This window comes from Podarcis cretensis (genome assembly GCF_951804945.1).
Source record: "Podarcis cretensis genome assembly, chromosome: 11".
In the NCBI taxonomy this organism is placed as follows: Eukaryota; Metazoa; Chordata; class Lepidosauria; order Squamata; family Lacertidae; genus Podarcis; species Podarcis cretensis.
The window spans coordinates 37172994-37198764 of NC_137180.1; the positions used below are offsets into that span (position 1 = coordinate 37172994).

Below are 25771 nucleotides of genomic sequence, written 5' to 3' on the forward strand. Positions count from 1 at the left end.
GAAGAAAAAGTTTTCCGCTCTTTCCCCGCTCCTCAGCCGGTCTCCCATAAAGAAAGCGGCGGGGCGAAGGGGGTGGGGTGGGGCGAAAGGGGGCGGGGCCTGTCCGCGCGGCCGCTGCCATGGCTGCGAGGGGCGCCGACGGGTCGCGGGCGCTGAGGAGGAGCCGTTACGGTCGCTGGGCTCGCTTCGCTCGGCCGCTGCCTTTGCGTCCCTGCCCCGGCCGTTGAGGAGGAGGAGGCGGCCAGGCTGGGGTCACTGGAAGCCGAAGGATGGCCGAAGCCCCGGGACCGCCAGGCGACGAGGTGGCGACCCTGCGGGGGAAAGTGGCTGCGCTGGAGTCGGAGCTGGGCGCCTGCCAGAGCCGCCTGGAGCGGGAGAAGAAGCTGCGCCTCAAAGCCCAGGCCAGCGCCGCCAAGTTACGGAGACGGGTAGGGGCGGCCCTCTCGCCTCATGGGGTCGGGGTCGGGGGCGAGGCGGGGAAACCTCCGGGATAAGGTCGCCTCGTAACGGCCTTTGGGTTCAAGGGCTCTGCTGCTCTGGGGACAGGCGGTTGGTTCTTCCAGCCTGGGCCACTGCTGACTTCCTTGTCTCTCACCTGGAGGAACGCCCGTCTACCTAAGCACCTGGATGCTTTGATTTATTACATTTCTTTCTTCCTTCTTTCTTTCTTTCTTTCTTTCTTTCCTTCTCTCTCTCTCTCTCTATATATATATATCTCAAAGTAATAATCAATAGTAAGAGTAAAAATGTGCACTCCAACACTGAGACCATTCCATGGTCACTATCCAACCCCCCAAAATTTCAACACCTCTTGCGATGGTTTGACCCCTTTCTGTTTTTAGAGTACAAATTCTACAGACACCTTCAATATCTCCTCAAAATCATTTCTCCTCCATAGTCCCCGGTTTACCTTAACGGCACATGTTAATTTATCATTAATAGCTATAATTAAGTTAATTTATCATTAATAGCTATATCCCGCCTTTCTTTAACCTAGGCACACCTAGGCACAGCAGCTTACATGGTTTCCTTCCCTGCTCCCCTTTTTGAAGTACAAGGTACCACCATATTTGACCGTGTTGATCAGGGGTCAACAAACTCAGCCGGGGGCCGGTCCACTGTCCCTCAGACCTTGTGGGGGGCCAGACTATATTTGCCCCACAAATAACCCAGAGATGCATTTTAAATAAAAGGACACATTCTACTCATGTAAAAACACACTGATTCCCAGACCATCCGCAGGCCGGATTCAGAAGGCGATTGGGCCGGATCTGGGCCTTAGTTTGCCTACCCATGGTGTTAATGCTCCAATATTGGCGACTGCTTTCCCTGGCTTTGTGCAAGAAGAGATGCCCATAAATGTTATAATTCACTTGGTTTCCAACTCATTGTGTTACTCACATGATATGTATTTTTTTCACAACCCTTTACTGATAAAGGAAGTTCCACAAAGCCTAGGATTAGTAATGGATCATGCAGGCTTTTCTTAAGGCACACTGCTAATCCTAATGAAATTCATGGGTCATTCCCACTAAGAGCAAGCAGGTGGTTGAGTGCAAACAGGATTGGAGTCGAGACACTGAGAAACAAGAGGGAGATATCGGCATGATTCTGTAGATCATGGTGTATACAGAAATACAGAGTGTAAAGGGGAGGCAACTCCACAGCCCAAGGAGGATTTAGCAAGCTTGGTGGCCTTTAAGACCCCTGGGCAAAACTTCCAAAACTGCTTGTAGTATCTGGGAGGAGAGCATGGCTGGCTAGAATCCTGAGGTCAGGGGTTGGCAAGGCTTACTGGGCATGTGCTGGATCACTCCCGCGGCGGTCCTCCATGGGCCTGGCCAGCGCAGCGCAATACCAAAAATAATGTCTGCGCATGTCCAAGGTGCCAGAAATATCTTCTGAACATGCCCAGACGCCAGAAATCACACCTGCGCAGAAGCGATTTTCGGCATCTGGGTATGCGCAGAAGCAATTTCCAGAGCCGTGAAAGAGAGTCACCGCGCTATGCCGGTTTAGCATAGTGTGCAGGGACTCGCCAAGCAGGCAGCTTGGTTCAGGGGTGGCTCATGGGCCAGTTAAGTGACCCTCATGGGCCACTTCCAGCCCATGGGCCTTAGGTTGCCGACCTCTGCCTGAGGTGGAGCACTCCGGTTTGCAACATTTTGTACTTACAAGTTGAACCAGCAACATAATTATCCTGTTTTGTAGATTGAAGAACTCAAGAAAATCAGTGACGGAGAAAGAAATGAGAAGGCAACATCCAATGTAGAAGTGCAAACTGAAGATGCTGCTGAATGGTCACATGAAGGTAAATAGCAAATGGTGCAACTTCAGTAATAATTTTCAAAGGGGTAGCCATGTTAGTTTCTTGCAGAAAAAACAATCTAAAGGGACTTTCGTGGTCTCGAACCCATTTTATTAGGTTAAGATAATCTAACAGATAAATGATTCCTGTCCATTGCGTTAATCCCATTGATTGAAAAAAAAGTGAAAAGAGTTTTAATGGAATTAAAAAAAGAGGTGGAATTTTCCACCTTAAAAAGAGGTAAATTCCAGGTGTATCTATTTGTATTTTAAAACTTTTCCCATTTATATTTCAGATATAAATTACTTGGTTGATTTATTTTGGATCATTTTATACCCATATTTTTTTCTGTCTCTAAAGAAATACTTAAGGCAGCTTACATCCTTCACCAAATACAAAAACATCTCCTTTATGCAAACTCCTGACTCTGTTGTAGGTCTCATTTGTGTGTCACCAAACAGCTGGGGAAGTGTTAATCCAAATTCTTTACACTTAAAAAAAATAAATCCTGACATGCTTTGGTGCTATTTAGTTATATACATTAAATGGAAATCCCTTTTTTTTAAAGGCTTGGTTGCCTTGCGTCATTATCTCATCTACTTTGGAATTTCTAGACACTTAACATTATTATTTGCATGACCTTTGAGGCAAAGATGCTTATATAAATCCTAAGGTGGTGGTGCTTAATCTTCTGTGAGGATTTAGCTGTTGATGAAAGTAACAATAGCATTACTTGCAAGAAGTGCAAAGTTAAGCACATGTAAATATTTGATTCGATTTTTGATTATTTATAAACTACTTAATATATTAAAAGATATATATCTAAGCAGTTGTACAAAAATAATATGAATTGTAAGGTTTTGTTATCCTTTTGGCATGCTTGACACATATAGATAAGATGTACAGTTATAAATCCAACTTCCACATACTGTACTGTACAATATCAAATCAAAACAGCATTGCTAATACATTTATTTCCTAACTTTTTGCAGGCTATTACTATTATCATAATTATTATAATAATAGTTCTGATCCTCATGAACTAAATGGAGCACAAATACAGCCAAGTTATGATAATGAAGGATCAAACTCTGATTGTGCAGATCAGTTACAATTAGGTGATCAGCCAGATGTTAATGGCACAGAGCATTGCGAGGTTGGAGAACAGGATGCTGTGGTTCATAACATGCAGGTGAGCTGAGTGTTTCTCAACTTTTCTAGTAGTATTATTAGAATTATTACCCACTCTTCATCAGAAAGTCCAAGGGCAAGCCATAGCAATATAAACACAGCATTAAAAATGGTTTAAAACAACTAGAGTGGTTTTCATTCATATATGCACTAGCACTGGAGAACAAAGCCATTCCCTGTCCTTAAGAGCCAGTGTGGTGTAGTGGTTAAGAGCGGTAGACTCGTAATCTGGTGAACTGGGTTCGATTCCCTGCTCCTCCACATGCAGCTGCTGGGTGACCTTGGGCTAGTCACACTTCTCTGAAGTCTCTCAGCCCCACTCACCTCACAGAGTGTTTGTTGTGGGAGAGGAAGGGAAAGGAGAATGTTCGCCGCTTTGAGACTGCTTTGGGTAGTGATAAAGCGGGATATCAAATCCAAACACTTCTTCTCAAGAGCCTTTTACTTGGTTCCCTTGGTTTTCCCACAGCACCAATGATTGCTACTATCTTTATGCAGAGGATTGTGTACAGAAACAACCAATATAGTTTCAATTGTTGGGTTTTTATTTCTTAATGACTTGGTATTAAGTGCTGTATACATACAAAGTATGCTTTGTTCTGCTTTATAACTAGAACCTCAGTTAAATCAGTAACTCTTTTTGTACAAGAACTAGCTTTATTAATGTGATTCCTTAACTGCTTTAACTTTCATGTAAAGGTAAAGGTAAAGGTACCCCTGCCCGTACGGGCCAGTCTTGACAGACTCTGGGGTTGTGCGCCCATCTCACTTAAGAGGCCAGGGGCCAGCGCTGTCTGGAGACACTTCCGGGTCACGTGGCCAGTGTGACATCGCTGCTCTGGCGAGCCAGAGCCGCACACGGAAACGCCGTTTACCTTCCCGCTGGTAAGCGGTCCCTATTAATCTACTTGCACCCGGAGGTGCTTTCGAACTGCTAGGTTGGCAGGCGCTGGGACCGAGCAGCGGGAGCGCACCCCGCCGCAGGGATTCGAACCGCCGACCTTTCGATCGGCAAGCCCTAGGCGCTGAGGCTTTAACCCACAGCGCCACCTGCGTCCCTAACTTTCATGTAGAACAGTGCAAATGGAATGATTAAAACAAATGGAATGATACTCACATTTGATTGACTTTTACCCTTATAATTTACAATGTGGAAAAAACTTAAGTAGGATTACCTATTTATATAAACCAGTGGATAGTGTTAGAGCTGAAATTGGATGTTGGCTTAGTCAGGGACTTTTTTTGAGCAGTTCACTATTTTGAGCTTCTATTCCCCATCCGTGGGATGATATAATAGCAGTGTACCTCAGGGTTGCTATGGGTAGAAACAAAATTAAGACTGTGTATTTCAAAGTGCTACATAAATATCCTCTTTATGTTGTCTTTCATAATCTTAGAAACCAGAAGAGCCTCTATTAGCAGAAGGTACATTAGCAGAAAACTTGAGGGCTGCTGCAGAGGCTGCTGTGTCACAAACAGGATTTATATATGATGAAACCACCGGATTATATTATGACCACAGCACTGGATTCTATTATAACTCGGTAAATATTTGATTTGTTGCTTGCTTCATATAAAATAATCTCATACTCCTCAATATAAATAACAAATTTAAACTAATAATGGATTTGTTGATAGTTGTTCTCCTGAAAAATATTTTCTTGGCTGTGAATAGCTTTTTCTTAATGTAATAGGTAACGTTCATGTAAATGCCAAAATCATTCACTCTGATTACAAATAAGACCTGTATGTCACAAAGGAGCTCTCCCATCTCCTGATCCTGCAGTTTTCCTTAAACTACCGGTAGATATTGATCTTATAAAGTTGTTCTATGTCTTCCCCACCCCCTCTCCAAAAAATCCTGGTGCTTTCCTTAGCAGACACTTGTCTGCTGCATGTTTTTAATGTCTGGTTTGCCAAGGCAGCACAGAGTGCTTAGATTTGATTTGATTTGATTTGATTTGCAGAGCTTTGTATAAATCCCACTTCCCCTTGTGCAACTCCTAAATCCTTCTGAGGCATCCCAACTTGCTTTGGTGTGTGTTAGAATCCAATACACACACCTAATTGTATGCCTCCTATTCCACAAAGCAGTAAGCAATATATTTTGGAATGATGCAGCTCATTCAAAATGTATTGATCACAGGCAAATGGTATCTGCAGTTGTATGTGTTTGCAGGGTGGCCCACTATCTTTGTTCTTGACTCAAGTTCGCTGTCAAAATTCACAATATCAGTAAAGAAAGCTAATCCTTTTATATGACTCCACTATTCTTTCCAACTGCCAGTCTGAAATTTAACTGCCACTTTGTTGTGTGTCAGTTATATGTACCAATATAATCTGTTGTGATTAATTTCACTGATTCAACTGTATACCCGGAACAGGCTGCTCTCCGCAAGCCATGGGAGCCCTCCCGCAGCTTGCGCAGAGCTACCCAAAGCCCCGGCGCAACTGCTCAGCACGATGGGGCTTCAGGATAAGAGGCAGCTCCGTGCAAGCCGGGGGAGGGCTCCCGTGGCTTGCGCAGAGCTACCCGAAGCCCTGGCGCCACTGCTCAACGCGACAGGGCTTCGGGATAAGAGGCAGCTCTGCGCAAGCCGGGGGAGCCCTCCCGCGGCTTGCGCAGAACTACCCGAAGCCCCAGCGCGACTGCACAGCACGCCGGGGCTTTGGGGTGCAGGCAGCTCTGCGCAAGCAGTGGGCTCCCAAGGCTTGCAGATAGCTTCCTGAAGCCTGGAGAGTGAGAGGGGTCGGTGCGCACCGACCCTTCTCGCTCTCCAGGCTTCAGCGAAAGCCTGCATTCGCCCCATAGGATGCACACACATTTCCCCTTCATTTTTGGAGGGGGAAAAGTGCGTCCTATAGGGCGAAAAATACGGTACTTTGGGGCCACCCTGTATATGAATTAGCAGATCTGCACTTATGCACAGTGAATCAATCACAGCCATTTATACCTAGCCCTTCTAATATGAGACTAATTAATAAATAAAAAAGATGGTATTTGTATGTCCATTTTGGAATCCCTTGTAATTCAGTTACAGTAGGTTAAAGATTACCCTTCACACATTTTTAAAATAGGCATTGTTTTTCATTCTCAAAGTCTGGGTTGACTGAAGCATCGTTTAAAGTTAGACATGTTTCTGTGCTTGGAACAGTGTGATTTAAACACATTCATCTTGTTTTTAAATTCATCCTTCCATCCTTTTGCCAGAGATAGTTTTGTAGTTGCTCTGAAGCAGAAGAAATTTATGCATGCCAGAAGTTATTCAATAGTCTTGCTTACCTATATATTTTAATTATCTTGATGGCCTGGAATACAGAGTTTATCATTCTTTTAAATGGATATGCATATCTATAGGATTGTTAAATTCTCAAGGTTGTATTCAACATAAAGGTAAAGGTAAAGGTAAAGGTACCCCTGCCCGTATGGGCCAGTCTTGACAGACTCTGGGGTTGTGCGCCCATCTCACTTAAGAGGCCAGGGGCCAGCGCTGTCCAGAGACACTTCCGGGTCACGTGGCCAGCGTGACATCGCTGCTCTGGCGAGCCAGAGCCGCACACGGAAACGCCGTTTACCTTCCCGCTGGTAAGCGGTCCCTATTTATCTACTTGCACCCGGAGGTGCTTTCGAACTGCTAGGTTGGCAGGCGCTGGGACCGAGCAGCGGGAGCGCACCCCGCCGCAGGGATTCGAACCGCCGACCTTTCGATCGGCAAGTCCTAGGCGCTGAGGCTTTAACCCACAGATCCTTATGTGAACAGAACAAATTTGACTTGCACAGTGGGACTACTCTCCATTTGCCTGCATGTCCCCAGAATTTGTTCTGAGTGTTCTCCCAACCCTGCAGAACAAATAAGAGAATGGTGTGGATATGGGAGAAGTCATGTTGTGCAAATGGAAGTAGTTCTACCCATGCAAGGATTTAGTTGAATATATAGTTGATATACTGAAGCCTTTGTGGCCATTTCTTATTTAAATTTGCTTTTGTTCCTGCTAATTTACTGTTCCCTTTCTAAGCTTTTCCATATTTTAATTTATGATTTTGCTATGTTAGTATACAGCCTGCTTTATTTAATTTTAAGTGATTTACTGTTCTTGTTTCATTAAAGGAAAACCAACTATATTATGATCCAAATACTGGAATTTATTACTATTGTGATGTTGAAAGTGGCCGATATCAGTTCCATTCACGAGTGGATCTACAGTCTTATGAAACAGCAACTGCTCAGTATAGCAAAGACAGGAAAGGCAAAAAGAAAAGAAAAGATGCAGAATGGCCTAGGGCAAATGAGCATAAGGTATCTTCACAACAAATTACATTTTAGTAAATAAAAATGTGATTGATGATGCATTTTTATCAAAATTAGCATCTTTCTAAGGTCAGGTAAGTATGGAGCATGTTTAAGAGAAACGTTTATACAGTATGCATTCTAAATGGCTCAGAATGACAGTAAAATTCTCTTGTTTTCTACATGGGGATTGATTTGTACTATATAAATGGATTATGCATGATGTGAAAAATAAAATTTGTAGCAGTTAGTTGCTCTATCCATTATAATTTGGTAAAACACTTAATTGCTAAAAATTGGCCATTAATACATTTTTAGGAAGGAATACAACTTTGTGCTTCATTTAATGTTCTATCAGTGCCAAACAGTTCTATCATCTTGCCAAACAGAACAATCCCCCCTCTTTCCCTATGCTTAACCTATTCCCAGTTAACTGTGTCCATCCCAAATATACATGCCTTAGAGAATAGAAAATCGGACTGAGTGAGTAAAGTGCCACTTTAGGAAGCCAGGCTTAACTAAACAGAAAGATTGTATTGATAAATGGCTATCGGCCCTTGGTACATCCAGCTGCCAATGCTGTAGGGTTCTATAACTGGATAGAAGTGACTTGTCATCACCTCTGCAGTCACAATAGACCAGAAAACTACTCTGATGCTGTATGAGAAAATGGTTCCTATGCAGCAAAGTACACTTCTCTTCAGTTTAGTTGTGTCTCATGACTGAGTGATGTATTTTTCTTATCTTTCCGCTTTCTTTTATTGTGCATGAGAGCAGGCAGGATCTGTAAGTTGCTGGCTGGTCAAAATCAAGCTGTGTCAACTTGAGATCCTTTCTCCAACCTATTCCCAGTTACTTCAGTGTAAGTCTCACTGAACATTGTGGGACTTGTTTCTGGATTGTGCTGTTAAGGGTACTTACATTTACTCAATACGTTAAAGAGGGAAGTTGGTGGGTGAGGGGAGAAAAGGCTTGTACAGGCTGATTAAGTTGATACATAATTTTATTGTGACTATGAATTTCTTCATCCACTGCCGTTTGCTCATTTTCTCAGAGGAGGGAGGAGAATGGGAGAAATGGAACAGATAACAATATCAGAAGAGAGGAAAATAAAACTGTCCCCCTCAACTCCTCTGCAGGCCTATTCTAGACTAGCCTTGCCTACCAGTTGATAAGCATTTTTAAGCTTTCCAGACTGACATGAGGTCCTAGGGTGAGTTACAGGAAAACAAAAGATGAATTTTTAAACCACATAAACCCAATACAAAATGCAGAACCAAAAACAGAGTTTAGAATGAATTAAAAAGTTATATCTCAGCTGTCAAAGACCAGGGTAAAGAGATGCATCTTCAGCATGCAATAAAAGACAAATGATGGCTCTATTCTACCTCCAGAATTAAAGGCAGCATACCAGTTGTTGGGGAGATACGCTGAATCTCTTTTTGACAGGAATGTATGTCAGCAGCGGGTGCTGAGTATAATATTCTATTTAGACCTTAAAGCTGGCTGCTTGGAAATGATTGGCTGCCAAACCAATCCGTGGATCTCTTAGATCGCATGGCAATGGCAATATTTTGACTCCTTTCACTTGCAACACTTGCCACTTCCCATCTTGCTCATTTCCCATCTTCAAGCTGAAGAGCAGGAAGGCTGTGTGATACTGTTGGTGCCGTGATGTAGGCGAAGGGTTTAGCTGTAATGATGGAAACAGTGATTTACTCTGCTGAAGCCAGGGTTTGAGCAGCTGCCTAGAAAATGGGGAGAGCCAGCAGTTAATTTCCAGGCAGCAGTGTACTGGAGGATGCAAGAAGTCACCCTCTTTGCTGATGTTCTCTACATGTCCCCTAGGCAGGGATCACATACTGCCAGTCAATGCTGTTGCACTGAGTAAGGGGATGGCTACCACATCTGCCTCAAGGACACCCTTGTGGCCTTGTGTTGGGATAGACTTCTGAATTTCTGCATCTGTGCGTAAGTCTTAGAACTGGAAGTGTCCTGGCTGCAAAGAATATCATGTTTCTGTAGCTTTGTACTTTCCATGTATACGTGTGTGAGAGAAGGACATGGTAGCATTTGATTTTTTTCTTGTGTTAAGGAAATTGAAAAATGCAGAATTTGAAAGCAATTTGTCCAGAGGTAATATATTTCTATAGTACTCTCAACACATACTTCATTTTTGCACTGTATTGTTTACTGTTTGCTACTGTTCATCTTTAGGTACATCAGTTGACAGAAACCATGGCTAATCTGAAGATTTCATCTTCTGGATTGGCAACTTCTAGTGAAGGTAGAGTTATGATACCAAACGCATCAGTCTGACGATGTTTAAAGTTGATCTTAAAGCACCATTAAAACAATTAATTACATGAAGATATAACTTAATATCAATTCTAATTTACACACATATGCTATGATTAAATAGGGGTTCTTTCTGCCTTAGACATGCTAAATAACAATCAATGATTTATTTGTTTTAAGTTTCAGGTATAGTAAGTTTATTAAAATAGCCTAGTATAAAATGAAATAAATCTAAACATATAATCTCTTAAAATTGGATTTATGGCCCTCTTATGCAGGGTTCTATTTCTTCGTAATAAGAGAAGTGCAGGAAACACATATTCAGTCATCAGACAGTATGATAGGTCATGCATTTATATTATTGGAGTCAGGAACTAGCAAGGCATCACAGTATCTAGGTGGAGTTTCCAACCATTATTTCACCAAGATGCACTACTGAGTCCTTACGATCTTATCCTGAGCTCTGCAGTGTTTTCAGTGAAGAAACTTAATATTTTTGGCTCTATCAACTACAGTGGTACCTCGCAAGACGAATGCCTCGTAAGACGAAAAACTCGCAAGATGAAAGAGTTTTTCATTTTTTGAGTTGCTTCGCAAGACGGATTTCCCTATGGGCTTGCTTCGCAAGAAGAAAACGTCTTGCAAGTTTGTTTCCTTTGTCTTGCAAGTTTGTTTCCTTTTTCTTAAAACCGTGCATTCAGGGGGTGCAGTTGCGACTTGACTTCGAGGAGCAACTCATAGCAGGCGGTGTGGTAGCCTTTTTTGAGGTTTCTGAAGACTTTGGTGATTTTTGAAGCTTTACCAAAATCCGTGCTTCGCAAGACGAAAAAAATCGCAAGGCGAAAAAAATCGCAGAACGAATTAATTTCGTCTTGCGAGGTACCACTGTAAAGAGATGAGGAAAGACTATATTTTGCCCAGAGGCAAAACTGAAAAGTTCTTGATACCTGTTGCAGCCCATCTTACACATGCTGGTTCAGATGTAAATTTCACTTCATTCATTGGGACTTGTTTCCAAATAAGGGTACATAGGATGGAAGCCTTAGCCTTCAAGTAAGTGATCTCCATTAGTATCCTTGCATGCAAACATGCCTTATCTATAAATAGACATAATTCTACAGTATGAGAGATGTGTGGAGCACATGGCCAGTGGTTTTATATTATTCCTTTAGATTACATAAAGACTTATTTAGTTGCACACCAGTATCATTTAACTGTGGGAAACAGAAGATAGAAGGAATACTTGCTTGGCATTTTTTAAGGAAATATATGCATTTTAAATGGGAATCTTTATTTAAATTTATATCTATTTCTTGGTAATTTGCGTAACTTAAAGCGCTTTGATTTAAATCAGTCCACTTTGCTTGAAATATTGTGGGGAGAATAGTCCTCTTTACCACTCACACAGGCTCCTTTTATCTGTTCACCTTCCCCAGTTACTTACATGCTCCTGTTTCCCTAGCTACATGCACTTCTTTTTCTCTATATATTCACCATTTCGAAATGAAATGCCACTCCACAGGGGTTGCAAATTCTCTTTCACTTCAGATTTTGCTACAATTGGGAAATGACTGTGGTGCTTGCAGCAGGAATGATGAAGTAGAGCAGCAAGCAAAATAGGCTAGTGCAGGGATGGCAGGCACATTATGCATTGGGGGTTTTCAAATGGCAAACTGTATTGGACATATTAGCCATCATCTGCTTGTAGCAAAAATCTGTACAAGTCCATCTCTGAGAACTACTTGGATATGTTTTTTCCAAAATATTTTGTTCCTAGTACAGCAGCAAAAACATCTAACACAGCAGATCTCACATGGACCATAGCTCTATGAATCTAGAAAGCTTCATTTATCCTTATGTATGACTATTTGTTCATTCTCAACAATATATATATTTTGTTTTAAAATGTGTTCAAATATCTCATTGAACTTCCATTTTCAGAGAAATTTTGTGTGTAATAAGTTTAGAGAATGGCTTGATAGTTCATGAGTTGTATTTATTCTACTACAAGTCTGAATGTTAAAGAAGAATATTTGTAATTGTTTAATTTTTTTAAAGAGGCATATTTAATTACCATGTAGTCCACTGTTAATCTTGGCTTGCTTTCCTTTCTGTATTAACAGGAAATATTGCAGACAGATTAATTATCTGAGAATATGAGAAGTGCTTTTTGTTTTAGTGTTACTTGTTTTTGTATGTTAAGCAGAGAGAAATATTGTATATTTGGGTTTCTTGAATGGCATGTTGAGAGAGAAATCTAATAAATAAATGAAGCTTAAGGGAAAATAGGGAAAGGAATAATAGAGTCATAGAATTGTAGAATTGGAAAGAATCCCTAGGGTCATCTAGTCCAATCGCCTGCAAGGCATGAATCTCAGCTTGATTATACATGACAAATGGCCATCCGAACACTGTTTTAAAACATCCAAGGAAGGAAAGTCCACCACCTGTCGTGGAAATCTGTTCCACTAGTCGGAATCTCCTTTCTTGTAACTTGAATGCATTGGTTCAGGTCCTAACCTCTGAAGCAGGAGAGAAAAGCTTTCTCCATGTGACAACGCTTTAGATATTTGAAGATGGCTATCCTATCTCCTCTCAGTCTCCTCTTCACCAGGCTAAACATACCAAGTTCTCTCAACTATTCCTCATAAGGCTTGGTTTCCAGGCCCTTTATCATATTGGTTGCCCTCCTCTGCACATGCCCCAGCTTGTCAATATCCTTCTTAAATTATGGTGACACAGTATTCCAGATGTGCTCTGACAAAGACAAAATAGAACAGGACTTCCCTTGATCGGTACACTAAACTGTTGATGCAGCCTAGAATAGCATTAGGGGGGGGGGTTGCTGCTGCATCACAGTGTGGACTCAGATTACGCTTATGGTCTACGAAGACCCCTATATCCTTTTCACGTGCACTACTGGCAAGCCAGGTGCCCCATAGCTTATATTTGTGCAGCTGGTTCTTCCTGCCTAAGTGTAGAACCATACATTTGTCCCTAGTGAAATTCATTTTGTTAGGTTGGGGGGGGGGAGGACACATATTATCCTAAGGGATGTTCAGTTCATCTCATGCTTATGGAGGAGAGATAGTAACTGGCTTTTGTTTTATATGCCTGGGATGAATGGTAGCATTCATCCCAGTACAGATCAGGTCATTGATGCTGATACATTTGGGAATTATCACCAAACTGTTGGACTGAGAGAGAAAACTGAAAATGTATTGATAAAGTAGCTGGCCTTAAATAATGCAGTATTGTGTGAAAAGATGGTTTGTGTTGTGTATTATTTGGATATGCCTGTTGATATTGCACAATTGCAGAAATGTAATCATTTGATAGCTGTGTTTACAGTTCTGTTGCAGTGTGTGGCAGTGGGAGAGTGTACAAATAGTTGTACATAGAGCATTGTTTGAACTGTAAAGGAACATTTCTACTGATAGGATATTGATGAGTATTGGTGATAGGACCTTAGTATTAAGTGTTGTGTGGATTTCCCACCTTAAAACTAGGGTGATTCAGATACTAACACACTTGTATAGTACTTTTTCTAATTTTGAATAAGAAAAAAAAATGGTTTAAATAATCTGCACATGTTGGTGTGTGAGAGTGAAATGCTTTTATCCTAAACATTTACACTAGTGTAATGCCATGATGTCTGGGGCTGAGCTAGATCACTAAGCCCCTTGAGCCAGCACTGTATGACTTAGTTTTCCAGGCTAGGGATTTGTAAAGTACAGACATGTGAAAGGAGCAAGTGATCCCCAAATACAATCTCCCTATGAGATGAGGAGCTAGCCTGCATAGTTCATGAACATCATTTGAAGGGAAGATGAAAAACTTCCCTATATCAAGGAGCTAGTTCAAACGCTAGGTCCCTGTGTACAGAACAGTGATCAAGAATTAAAAGAAGGTTGACAATCTCTTCTCCCTCCCAAACAAATCTGGCCCAAGGAAAGTCAACAGCTGATCCACTATTCTGAAGGAGCAACTGGTCTGCTTGCTTTCTGTCTGGCTAGCTCGTCACGTTGGAGGTCCATGCCAGGCATACACTCTCTTCTATGAAAAGGAATGGACAGCTATTTGGAGAAATATATTGTTATTGTTCTCCGGTGTTTCCTGTTACAATCTGAAAATAATGGTTAGTTGGTTGGTTTGCTGGCTAGTGCCGTACAAGAGCACTGAAGCAAGTAGCTTAGAACAAAGAAAGGAAGTTTGGAACATAGGGTTTTTTAACTGGGGCAGGGGGAAAGAGGAAAAAATAAAGAAACCTGCGCAAATGAATGTCTAGAATGGATATCATCCGTTGCCTTTTTTTTTTTAAAGTAAAGACAGGAACTCTTAAAAGTTAGTGAAGGGGTTTGAAGATTGGTTATAAACTTTAATGGTCCAAGCACTGAAGAGGACCTTTAGTCATGATATCTTAGAATGGTTAAAATTGATCAGATACCAACTGATTTTTCTATTTCCCATTACTAGCTAGCTAGCTTGCTTGCTTACAGATTTTGCATCTTGTGCCTTAAAAGAATCCAGTCATTAAAAGAACAACGTTATTATCATTCCTCAAGTTTGATTTTCATTCAATCTTCTTCAGGACTTGAAAACAGATGAGCAAAAATCATCCAGCAATCTGAATTGCCTTTTTACCACCAATGAGCTGAGTTCTCCAGAAGAAGACAAAGGTCCAAATCTGAAAAAGGCTAAGGTGGACACTGATACAAGAAACAGCCTATCAGCCAAAGAATCAATTACCACAACAGGCGCCAGTTTACGTTTTGAGAACACACAGTGTACTGCTGTGGTAGAGGACAGTAAAACAGAGACAGAGAGTGAGCCTGAAGAAGGGGAAATTACAGACTCTGAAGAGGAGGAATATAGCAGTGAAGATGAAGTAACAAGTGAAGAAACTGTAAATTCAGAAGACACTGACAGTGAAGGTGAATCCTGGTTTTTTTACAAAGTATCCTTAAATATTTATAGTTTGGGGAACAAGCAAAAATGGATATCAAAAATTGAAACCTACAAGTTTGAATGCTATAGATCTTCAGCAAAATGGCAAAAGCTGTCTTGATATGATCTCTGTTTCTAGTCTTCAAATGTTGCAACTAAGTATAGATAACTGTAAAAGCTGTATTTTATCACTATAAAAGCTGTCAGATGAAGATACTTCATGATGTCGCTGCTTACATGGATCTATTTAGACTTCTTACTTGAAAATATTGTATGTGTAAAGTGGAGGGACACTAATGTTATGTTCAGAAATTAGTGTTTTTCTTCAGATGCTTACTCTTATTCGTGGTATATATAAAAATGTACACCTGCATAGCTGGTCGGTTAAGAAGCTGTTTATATGGCATTGCTTCTGAAACAGACACCCGCCTCCACTAATCAATATTTTATTTTCATAATTTGATGTTAAGAAAGTTTTGTTCTTTTTGGTCCAGGAATATTCCAGATACTGGGAGCAATACAGTGTCCCCTGTATATAGGAGTCTAGGCACCCTTCGTTCTTTTGTTGGTATCATTAAATACCACTTGGCAAGCACTGGTTATTAGTTTGTCCTTGTGCTTCCCAAAGTGGCAAGTAGTAGGGCCTTTCTCTTCATCTTGGAGCCTGTATCCAGATTCACATCTGGAGTAGCTGTCATGTAGTTTAGTTTTCAAGTTGGCTAAATATCCAGATTCTGTGAGTAGCCCCAGTGTCTTCTTCCTCTGTTGCTGCAAAAGCTCTGTCTCCTTCGTGGCAACACTTATCTTCAGTGCCCCTTTCAACTAATTCAGCACATGGTCATTGCATCAGTTAGGAAATTTAGCACTAGCCTTCTTTCTACTCTAAGAAGAAGTGGGAGTTCTGTCTGCTGGCCTTGGCTGCTAGCAAAAATAATTGTAACTATCCTGATGCTGCCTACTTTTTAATTTAAATGTCTATTACCAAGATAAACTTCCTGGCACAACAGAATAACCAGGCTGTTGATTTCTATGGGCTCTTAAAAGGCCAACTTTGGGAAAATATGCTAGTCAAAAGTTTTTCTACTAGATGTGCTTGTACAGTTAATTTTTACAGTGTTTTGATACATCAACCTTCTTTTGGTTTAACTGATGTACTGGCTGAACTCAATGGTTACTAGCCACAAGGCTGGCTATTTCTGCCTCCATGTTTAAAGGCAGCACACTTCTGAATAACAGATGCTGGAAACTGCAGGACAGGAGAGTGCTGTGAGAATAAGATGCTGTGGGGCATTAGTCTGATCCAGCAGGATGTTCCTACAGTCTTAACCCTACTTTTGAAAATCAAGGGTGCTTGGGGAAAGATGACATTTATTTGTCTGATGCTTATTTTTTATTGATTTAGGCGGAGACAAGATTTGGCCCCCTTGTATTAGAGTGATTGTGATTAGATCACCAGTACTGCAAATGGGATCTCTGTATATCATCACAGCGGTCAAACCTGCCACAATTGGAAGGTAATACAAAATATGCAAGAGAAATCCATGCTTATGTTAGCTGATAAGATTGCCAATTCTATTGAACCAGATTGAATTGAGTGGTTTACAATCAGACAGCACAATTTTTCTGTTTAAATCAATTCATCATACTCTTTGACTCCTAGATAGTAGCATGCCAGGGATAGATACCATGGCAGTTCACTATAAGAAACTAGGATGGTAATTGAATTCTGTTGAACTTTGTGTATTGCCAAAGGCAAAATACTGTGTATTGGGAATTAGTGCAGTACAATAAATAGTATTTTAATACATCTGAACTAGATCATTCAGTGGTAAAACTACCACTAAAATCCATATTCACTACATATTTAAATTGGTTTGAAGACGGCATGACTTCCCAACTAAGAGAAATTTGTAGTTTTTGTAGTCTAGCATTTTGGTCTGAAGAGCTTTACAAGCAGCACTGGTTAGCTGAGTCTAGCTGCTGTTTTAATTTCTTAAAATGCCACCCATGTAAGCATCCCTCCAGTGAGAAACTATAGTGGTGGCTAGACCCAGCCACCCAGCACTACTTGGGGCACTGGACTGTAAAATATAATTTAAAAGGAGAGCCCTATGCAAGCATAGATGGTAGGTCCTGCCAGATTGCTGCTCAGTGTTACAGCATAAGATTGCACAGTTGGGTCCTTAAGGCGGCTTTTCACAGTACTTCTCCTTGTGGGCTTTGTAACTGTTACTTCTGTTTACAGAGAAAAAGATATGGAACATACACTGCAGATTCCAGAGGTTGGAGTTAGTAAGGTAATTAACTCTTTAAGGACTTTAAAAGATCTCTTAACTCGTCAGATACTTCATTTTAAACCTAACGCTGTGTTAGTGAAATGTGCTCTGTATTAAAGCACTTAATTTTTTTAACAGTTTCACGCAGAAGTATACTTTGATAATGAATTGCAAAGTTACGTTCTTGTGGATCAAGGCAGTCAGAATGGTACTGTGGTTAACGGAAATCAAATTTTACAGGTAAGCATAACCATTAGAGGTGCTGCTGCCTGGTCTACCCTTTACCCATCACTAGAAATTGCCGCTCCCCTTTTATCCTTTCTGCCCTTCCCACCCCCACCCCATAATGCTGCTACTGCTTGTACGTACTTTGTGATCCCCTTGATCTCTCTCTGAAGCAGCAGTACAGAAACCTTTCATCAGCACTTATCTGCAGTCTGGCTTTCCCTCCCTTTTTTCTTATAGCCTAAAACAAAGAGTGAACCTCATGTTCTGGAACATGGTGATGAAGTGAAAATTGGGGAAACTGTTTTATCCTTTCACATACACCCTGGGAGTGAAACCTGCGATGGATGTGAACCGGGGCAAGTCAGAGCCCATCTTCGCCTTGATAAGAAAAGTGCATCTTCAAGTAAGTGATAAAAATGGCTTGAGGGTTTTGTTTTGTTTTGTTTTGTTTTAATGTACTGTCAATTTCCAGGAAAAAGATTGATCCCAAGTTGAAGTAGATAAACAAATGACTTAACTTGGAAAAAGGCTACACGTTTTTGTTATTTTTACACTACTGAGGCATTTTTAAAATAAATTTGCCTTCAGCCTAAAGGTGGTCTTGGCTCCAATAAGCAAACTAAATCTAAGATGCAAAAGTTTCCAGACTTCATAATTTCATCTTTTGTTTTAGCTCACCATCTTTCAATTGGATACTCAGAATGGTTAGGTAAGGGTTAGCTACCTGGGCAGCATTCAGCCCCATCCTACTTTTCTGCAACTCCCATTTCAGCTGAAAGAAGTGAAGGTCAGCTGGGAACGATTAAAGAGCTGCAGTTTGCTCCTGGTGCCCCAAGTGCAATGAGAAAACTTCATCTCATGGTGCTTGCAGGACCATAGCTCAGCAGTAGAGCACCTACTTTGGATTTGTATGGTTCAGGTTCAATCCCCAGCATCTCCAAGTATAGCTTTGAATGTCCCATCTGAAGCCATGGGTAGCCACCGCCAGTCAGTGTAGACAATGCTGAGCTAGATGAACTAGTCGACTGGCTATGTATAAGACAGCTTCCTATGTTCCTGTGCTGGGAGGAGAGAGGTGCTTAGTCCTGAAAAGACAAGCTTGAAGGGAAGCACTAATCACTGGCTTATACACCTCTCAGTACTGAATGAGGATACCAGACAACCTTCAGCGTAGTACTCTTACAGCTATATATCAACTGTGCCCTACCTCCCAATATGCAGTGTAGGGACTGGCAGTTTGATATGAACTTACTGCAAACCCCCAAAGCTGAAGAAGATACTCCATTATTTAGATCGAGGTGGGGAGCTTTAGGTTCAGAGGCTAAATAGATGGCCTCCCTATCTCTCACTGGCCCTGCTCTGCACTCGTGTGCAGACTTACCAAGTTGGAATATATTTTTGAACTGTTATAATACCCTTTGCTTGCCTGGAGGAAGGCTGGAGAGCCATGTGTGCGTGGCCACATCCACCAATAGTGCACAGCCCCTGGAAGGTTACCTGTGAGGGAACATGGCCCTCAGATTTAGAAAGGTTCCTCATCCAATTTAGATAATAGGGAATCCATGGTATGCCTAGAAGTTGAATTCAAATGGCCAATAAGATATTTTGAAAGTGCTGTTGTGCCTACAAGTAAATTCGCACACTAGCCTTAGCATAGCACAAAAATTCCTCTAGTTGAATTCCCATCTGCAAATGGGTCTCTACTGACTTAGTTGAATCATCTTCTTGTACTCTTTCAGTTTGCACTGTTCTGACAAAAGAAGAGAAGGAATTGGTTAGAAGAAAAGAATTAAAACAAATTCGTGTTAAGTATGGCTTGCAGGTAAGTTCCTTTTTAACAAAAGTTGTCTGATAAATTACTGGATTTGGGGACATACAGGTTTTTAAAAAATATTTGTACTGTATTCTGCATCATATTCTTAGTTGTAGAAGTTACAAGTGTTCGTTAGATGGGAATGAATTGTCTTATGAAACACAAGAGTAGAATTCATTGATCCTGTGTATTCAGGGTAATTTTACAGCAGTTGTACCAGGGACGACACTGTCAAAGAGAAGATAACTCAATCTTCTAGATTGCAAGCAGGGTCTTTCCAAACTGTTGTTGCTAACATACAGCTGCATTTCAAAGCAGTCCTTCATGTGCACACTTAAGAATAACTACCCCCTCACACACAAACACCTGCGAATGAAAATAAATTCCCCGTCCGGAATATTGGGTCCAGCAAGCTTCCCAGTTCAGCTCCGTATCCCTGGAAGCTCTGAGCTGGCCTAGCAGAGTAATGCAGCGGTCCTGAGTCCATGTTAGAAAGGGATAAATCAAGTCCAAAAGACAGATCGGTTCTTATCTCTAGAAGCGTTTATTTACAAGCCATAAATCAGTCTCTCCATCGGAAACCTCCGCCATTCTCCAAAGGCATTCTTCTTTCCGTGCTTCCCAAAAGCACACAGACACAGCCTATCTGTTTAGCTGTGTCTCTCAGCGTCTCTCGGTAGAACTGAAAGTAACTCTCACAGACAAAGCCTGTGACGTAGAGCCCTGCTTCCGGCCCCTCCCAGATGCAGGGCACCACAGAGTTTTAACCCTGTCTGTTCCAAACTCCACAAAACAAAACTCATTGCAATCAACTAAATGCAACCAGCCATTCTCTAGGCTCTCCAACCATTCGCACCACCAACAAAAACAAACAGATAAATAAAGAACCTATTCTTGCAATGCTGACACCAAAAGCAAAAGAATGAAAAATCAGTACTCCCATTCTCCCCCCCCTCCCCCCAGCGTCACAATGTCTGTAATAGCAGTGTCTCACACAAAATGTAACTGACCTGTAGAAAGGACTCTCTGAATTGGAAACCGAGACATTATATGTACCCTTATTAACTATGAAAATCCTTTAATAAAACAACGACTTAAAAAAAAGAGCAGCCCTGTTAGATCAGGCCAAAGGTCCATCTAGTCCAGCACTGTCTTCTCAAGGCAGGGCCCAAAGGCAATACAGTGGTGCCTCGCAAGACGAAATTAATTCGTTCCGCGAGTTGCTTCGTCTTGCGATTTTTTCGTCTTGCGGAGCGCGGATTCCCCGGGTATTAACGGCTTTAAGAAAAAGGAAGCAAACTCGCAAGACGTTTTCGTCTTGCGAAGCAAGCCCATAGGGAAATTCGTCTTGCGAAGCGCCTCGAAAAATGGAAAACCCTTTCGTCTAGCGAGTTTTTCGTCTTGCGAGGCATTCGTCTTGCGGGGCACCACTGTAGCTGCCTCTTGCTGTGTACTTGCATTAGAATCCAGAGGTTTCTTAAACCCAGCATGTATTTGTCTGATTCCTTTTAAAAGACATTTAAGCTAGTAGCCATTGCTCCAGTTTGTGGCAACAAATTAGAAAAATAAATTGTGCATTACGTGAAATAGTTCTGGGTTTTTTGTCATGTCATGGGATGGCCTGATTGCTAGTATTGGGGAAGGGGAAGAAAAACTCACTTCACTTTCAATATATAGTAAAACACTACCATGTCCCCCTGCCCCCTTAGCTGTCATTTTTCCCACTCAGTTAAGAAGCCCTTAGTCATTTCACCTTGTAGGGAAGATGTTTCAAGTCCCAATCATTTTTACTGCACGTATCTGCACCTTTTCTATACTGCAAGGTTTTAAAGGAATCTATGGAATATTTCTAGAATTACATCAAACTCTACAGTATAATATGCTGGGAACTGAGTGTATTTAATATGCACCTAAAATGTGTATGAGTTGTTTTTCCCATTGCCTGTGCCTTATTGTTAAATGTATTGTTTGGAAACAAATAAGTTTCCAAACATGGGGTTGATTGGTTTTTGTGTTTTTTTTTTAAAGAATACAGAATATGAAAATGAAAAAGTTATAAAAAACCCAAACTACAAAGACAGAGCCGGAAAACGCCGTGAGACAGTTGGAAGTGAAGGAAACTTTCACAGAGATGATGCTCCAGCCTCTGTACATGTGTAAGTTGCTAGTTGGTTGGTTTTCTGCAAGTATATATATCTCTAGAAATGTGTTAACCTATCACACATGCAGTGCAGGTATTCACATGGCTTACTTCCAGTTCTCTAAACCACATATCATTTACTATCTTTTTTTGAAAGTTGTTTATCTATTCACTGTGCATTTGAACACCTCTTAAAATAATAGTAATCAAACTTTATTTACTGACTTAAAAATATACACAACTTGATTGTAAAAAAAGCCTCAAAGTGATTTACAAAAAGATAAAACAAAATTAAGAAAAATTAACAACCCTATTTTAAAATTACATCAAATTTCTATGCATCTGAGTAGGCTTGTCTAAATAAGCATGTTTTTAGCAGACACTAAAATGTGTATAGTGATGGTTTTGCATTATGGTTTCTGAGATCAAAGAGCAGGTTCTTGTCTGTGTGTGAATACAATTGGATGCCATTTGAATCAAGATAGTGAACTGAACCTTTTAAAAACTGCATTGATCTTGGCCTCCAATTTCAAAATGGCACTGATTTTTTGGTTTCTTTGCATTCTTGAGCAAATGCCAAGTATGAGTTTGCTAGTATTATATTGTTAGTAAATAGTCTACCATGCAGAAACATATTTAGGTCCTGATATAAACTATGGATAAGCAGATTTCACTGAACCATTTCAAAAAAATGGCAATTTGTAGTAAGGCCACTGTATCTTCACTTATTTTGGCTGTAGGAGAAACAGTTTTCTCTCAAAATGTAAAAGTAAGTAGTTCCTTCCCATGTAAAAGTTCTGGTTTTTTGTTTTTAAAGTGAAATTAGTGATAGCAACAAAGGTCACAAAATGTTGGAGAAGATGGGATGGAAGAAAGGAGATGGGCTCGGAAAGAGTGGTGGCGGAATGAAGGATCCGGTAGGTCTACTTCAATGTATAAATTGCGCAAAGCTTAGACTAAAGCTGCTATCCTATTTTCACTTCCTTGGAAGTAAACCCTGTTGAAACAAATGATACTTGTTTAATAGCATTGTGCTGTGGAGTACACTCACACTGTAATCCTATGCACAATTTGAAGTGTCATTGAACTTTGTGGGACTTCTGAGGTTGCTTACTTTTAGTAGTTTTTGATGGGTTTTTTATTTTGTTTTCCGGGATGTATGTTTTGATTATTGAACCTATTTTATTAATGCACAATGAATGATAGAGACATGTTGTAGTAAAATGGGGGGGGGGGGGTCATCAGTTACTATTTCAGATATGTCTTGTGATTTGGCCTTGTTTCAGCGAACCACTTCACTCAGTTCAGGTGAGCCCAAACAGGAAGTAGATTTTTTCCTTACAAATTGTGCTAGATGAGAAGGGAGGAGGGTTGCTGCTACTGTTTGTTTTAGGAAACAGGCTTGAGTGGAGGTAGGCAACGCACAAACACCCAACAATGGGAAAGCTTGGATATGCGGGAAGTTTTACAGACGCTTTTTCTAGCTACATCCTGTTCTATGATATTCATTCAAATGTGCAATTAATATTTCATCAAAAGAACCCATATCATTATATTAAAGAAGGAAGCTGAGTGAACTGCAAAGGGCACTATACTTGTGGGGAAGTTTGAGTTCACTGGTGGGGAATTTCCCCTAGTGTATGTACACACACACTCACACATGCCACAAACTATCATTGCTTTCATGCTATTTCCGGTCAATCTTGTAGACTTCCCTTAGGCATCTGACTGGTCATTGTAAGAGCAGAATGCTGGACTGACAGGCCTCTGATCTGATCAGCAGGACTCTTAAGTTCTTGAAGCCATTCCACTCAGAAAATATTGGAATTCCCCCCAGTACCTGTCACTATGGTGCAGGTACAGTGGTACCTCAGGTTACATAGGCTTCAGGTTACATACGCTTCAGGTTACAGACTCTTCTAACCCAGAAATAGTGCTTCAGGTTAAGAACTTTGCTTCAGGATGAGAACAGAAATTGTGCTCCGGCGGCATGGCAGCAGCAGGAGGCCCCATTAGCTAAAGTGGTGCTTCAGGTTAAGAACAGTTTCAGGTTAAGAACGGACCTCCGGAACGAATTAAGTACTTAACCCGAGGTACCACTGTATATATCCTAGCTTGTGAAGTGTACCTTCAGCTAGATAATTTATTGGACCTCTTCTACTCTTTCATGGCTATCCTGAATAAAAGCATACTTTTGAGATTTGAAGGTACTACAGTTTGTGTAAGAGAAAAGTCACCAGCTGTTTCAGTCAATAAAATTGTTGTATAAGTGGGCATTTGGAAGTAAAATAAAATAGTGTGACTGATATTGTTACCTGTTAATCCCACTGTTCTTTTAGGTTTAGACTTATTTTTTATATAATGTTCTGTTTTTATTTTTTGGGGTAAGCTTTGCTGAAAGTGTCAGTTGCATCACACATACACAGATGGTGGCTTTAGCATGAGAACATAGTTTTCAGGTTTCCTCATTATGTGTTTTTCTCCAGCTTTTCAAGATATTAAAAGTTATTGAATGCATATTATTTGTTGAATTTATGCTTATAAGAATTCATTGTCTGGCAGATCAAACTTCAGCTGCACAGAAAGCATGCAGGCTTAGGTTCAGCTACTCCTACATCTGCAGAAGAGGTTCAGATCATCAGCACCAAGAACAGAAGGAACTGGGAAAAAGCAAGAGAGAGATTTGCAGAAAAATTTCAGGAGCCTAAAACACAGAAAAATGCACCAAAGGATCTGACTTGGGTTAGAGAAACTGCAGAGTGACATTCAGCATTTAATGTTACCATGGTTAAATAGATTTTTATTTTATGCTAAAATGGAAGTTGGATTATTTGTATATTTCTTAGACTGCTGTATTGGCTAGTTATCTGCAATACATGGTTGGTTTATGTTTTCATTTTTCTTTAAAACACAAAACGTGTGACTGGCCCAGGACTTGGTTGAATGGATTTTGATATTAAACTTTCAGAACTTGTGCGTAATTTATGAGGGAAGACATTTTAACCCACCTAGTCAGTGAATTGATATATTAATTAATCTATTCTTGGACTCTTCATGGATCTCATAGAAATGTGTGAACTGATGCAAAAAAAAATGCCTTGTGTATATGGTCAAAGTCCTTTGAGAATTTTTGTAGCAAAAGAGGGAGCATTATTGATATGCTTCACCACTTCACTATTATATGAAATTAACCAAGATTTTCTAACAACCTTATTTTCTTCTGTGAAGGACATTATTGAGGGTTAAGTATTAATCTTGTTGTAGTCTTGAGGTAGCATGTTCAGAAACTGCCATGATATTCAAAGCTGTGATACACTTTTAAGAATTGTTACTACAGAATTTATATGGGAGGATTGTGACTGATTGCAGATTTCCTGGCTGGACTCAAGAATTCTCCTTGAAAGGTTAGCATACAATTCTAGCCTAATTTTTCAGTGTGCATTGAGTTCCAAGAAAACTATATTCAATCATGCATTTTTTCCACCTGCATTCCAAGAGTTCTGTACTACAATTATTCTTAAAGTGTAAATTGGTCCTAAAATATAAACTGCTATCTGATTACTATGTAAGTCTTCAAGCCACTCTGAAATAGGCCGTTTTGAAATCAGTGGAGTGGCTTCGAATCTCGGCAGACGAGCATTATTTATTAACCTGTTGGGCCTCTTCTGTATCCATTGCTGGCAATGGAGTTTAGGCCAGGAATCTTGGTTTTCTTTTGTTGCAGGGCGGAGGTTGAACACTTATTTATTGAATGTTAATAAAACAGTGCTTTCAACATTTGTGGTATAAAACTTTAATTCATGAAGGTGCTAGGCAAAAGGCAGTTGAACTTCATTTTTAAAAATCTCTTGTATTTCTGGGTATAGCAATCTGATTTCCAAGAGCCATTCAAACTGGCAATTAGCTGAAGAGGTGTATACCTTACCATAGCATAACTTACTCAAATCAGTTATAATTTCTTACTTAAAGATGAGATGCTGAAGCGATTAAACTGACTACTCCATGGAAGGCTCTCCCCTCTGCTATTCTGGACTCCAGTGACTTTAAAAATATGAGACTCAGTGACTTTAAACTACAGCTTGGGGGGGGGGGGTGTTCTGAGACTAAGCCTTAATCCTTAATGTTTCAGTCCATCCCTTATAAAACCAGTTTAGACTGACAAGGATTGCAGTTATCAGTTTAACTGATCAGAAATGTCTTGGGCTGCAATACTAACAGTGTCTGAGCAGGAATAAGTCCCACTGAATTCACTTGGGCTCACTCCCATTGTACCCATAATCA

At 40.6% G+C, this 25771-nt stretch overlaps 1 protein-coding gene across 2 annotated transcripts; it reads left to right on the forward strand.

Annotated features, from left to right (window-relative positions):
• Positions 1-98: 98 nt before the first annotated feature.
• On the forward strand, positions 99-25267 carry AGGF1 (angiogenic factor with G-patch and FHA domains 1). Of its 2 annotated transcripts, none has more exons than XM_079995496.1 (14): positions 99-428; positions 2212-2311; positions 3301-3500; positions 4897-5043; positions 7609-7797; positions 14678-15020; positions 16436-16547; positions 17279-17330; positions 17448-17549; positions 17775-17940; positions 19277-19359; positions 21379-21506; positions 22308-22407; positions 24053-25267. In XM_079995496.1, exons 1-14 carry the CDS (start codon positions 270-272, stop codon positions 24251-24253), a joined length of 2082 nt encoding a protein of 693 aa, XP_079851622.1. In that variant the 5' UTR covers positions 99-269; the 3' UTR covers positions 24254-25267. The 2 variants fall into 2 exon arrangements, with proteins under 2 accessions (XP_079851622.1, XP_079851623.1); XM_079995497.1 differs by lacking the exon at positions 14678-15020 and adding an exon at positions 10006-10075 and having other exon boundaries at positions 100-428.
• Positions 25268-25771: the final 504 nt, after the last annotated feature.

Excerpts from the sequence above, each read along its gene's own strand:
- AGGF1 (XM_079995496.1), top strand. The coding sequence starts at position 270 with ATGGCCGAAGCCCCGGGACCGCCAGGCGACGAGGTGGCGACCCTGCGG. Across the intron at positions 5,044-7,608 it reads CTGGATTCTATTATAACTCG|GAAAACCAACTATATTATGA; the intron begins GTAAATATTTGA and ends GTTTCATTAAAG. Across the intron at positions 17,331-17,447 it reads CAGAGGTTGGAGTTAGTAAG|TTTCACGCAGAAGTATACTT; the intron begins GTAATTAACTCT and ends TTTTTTTAACAG.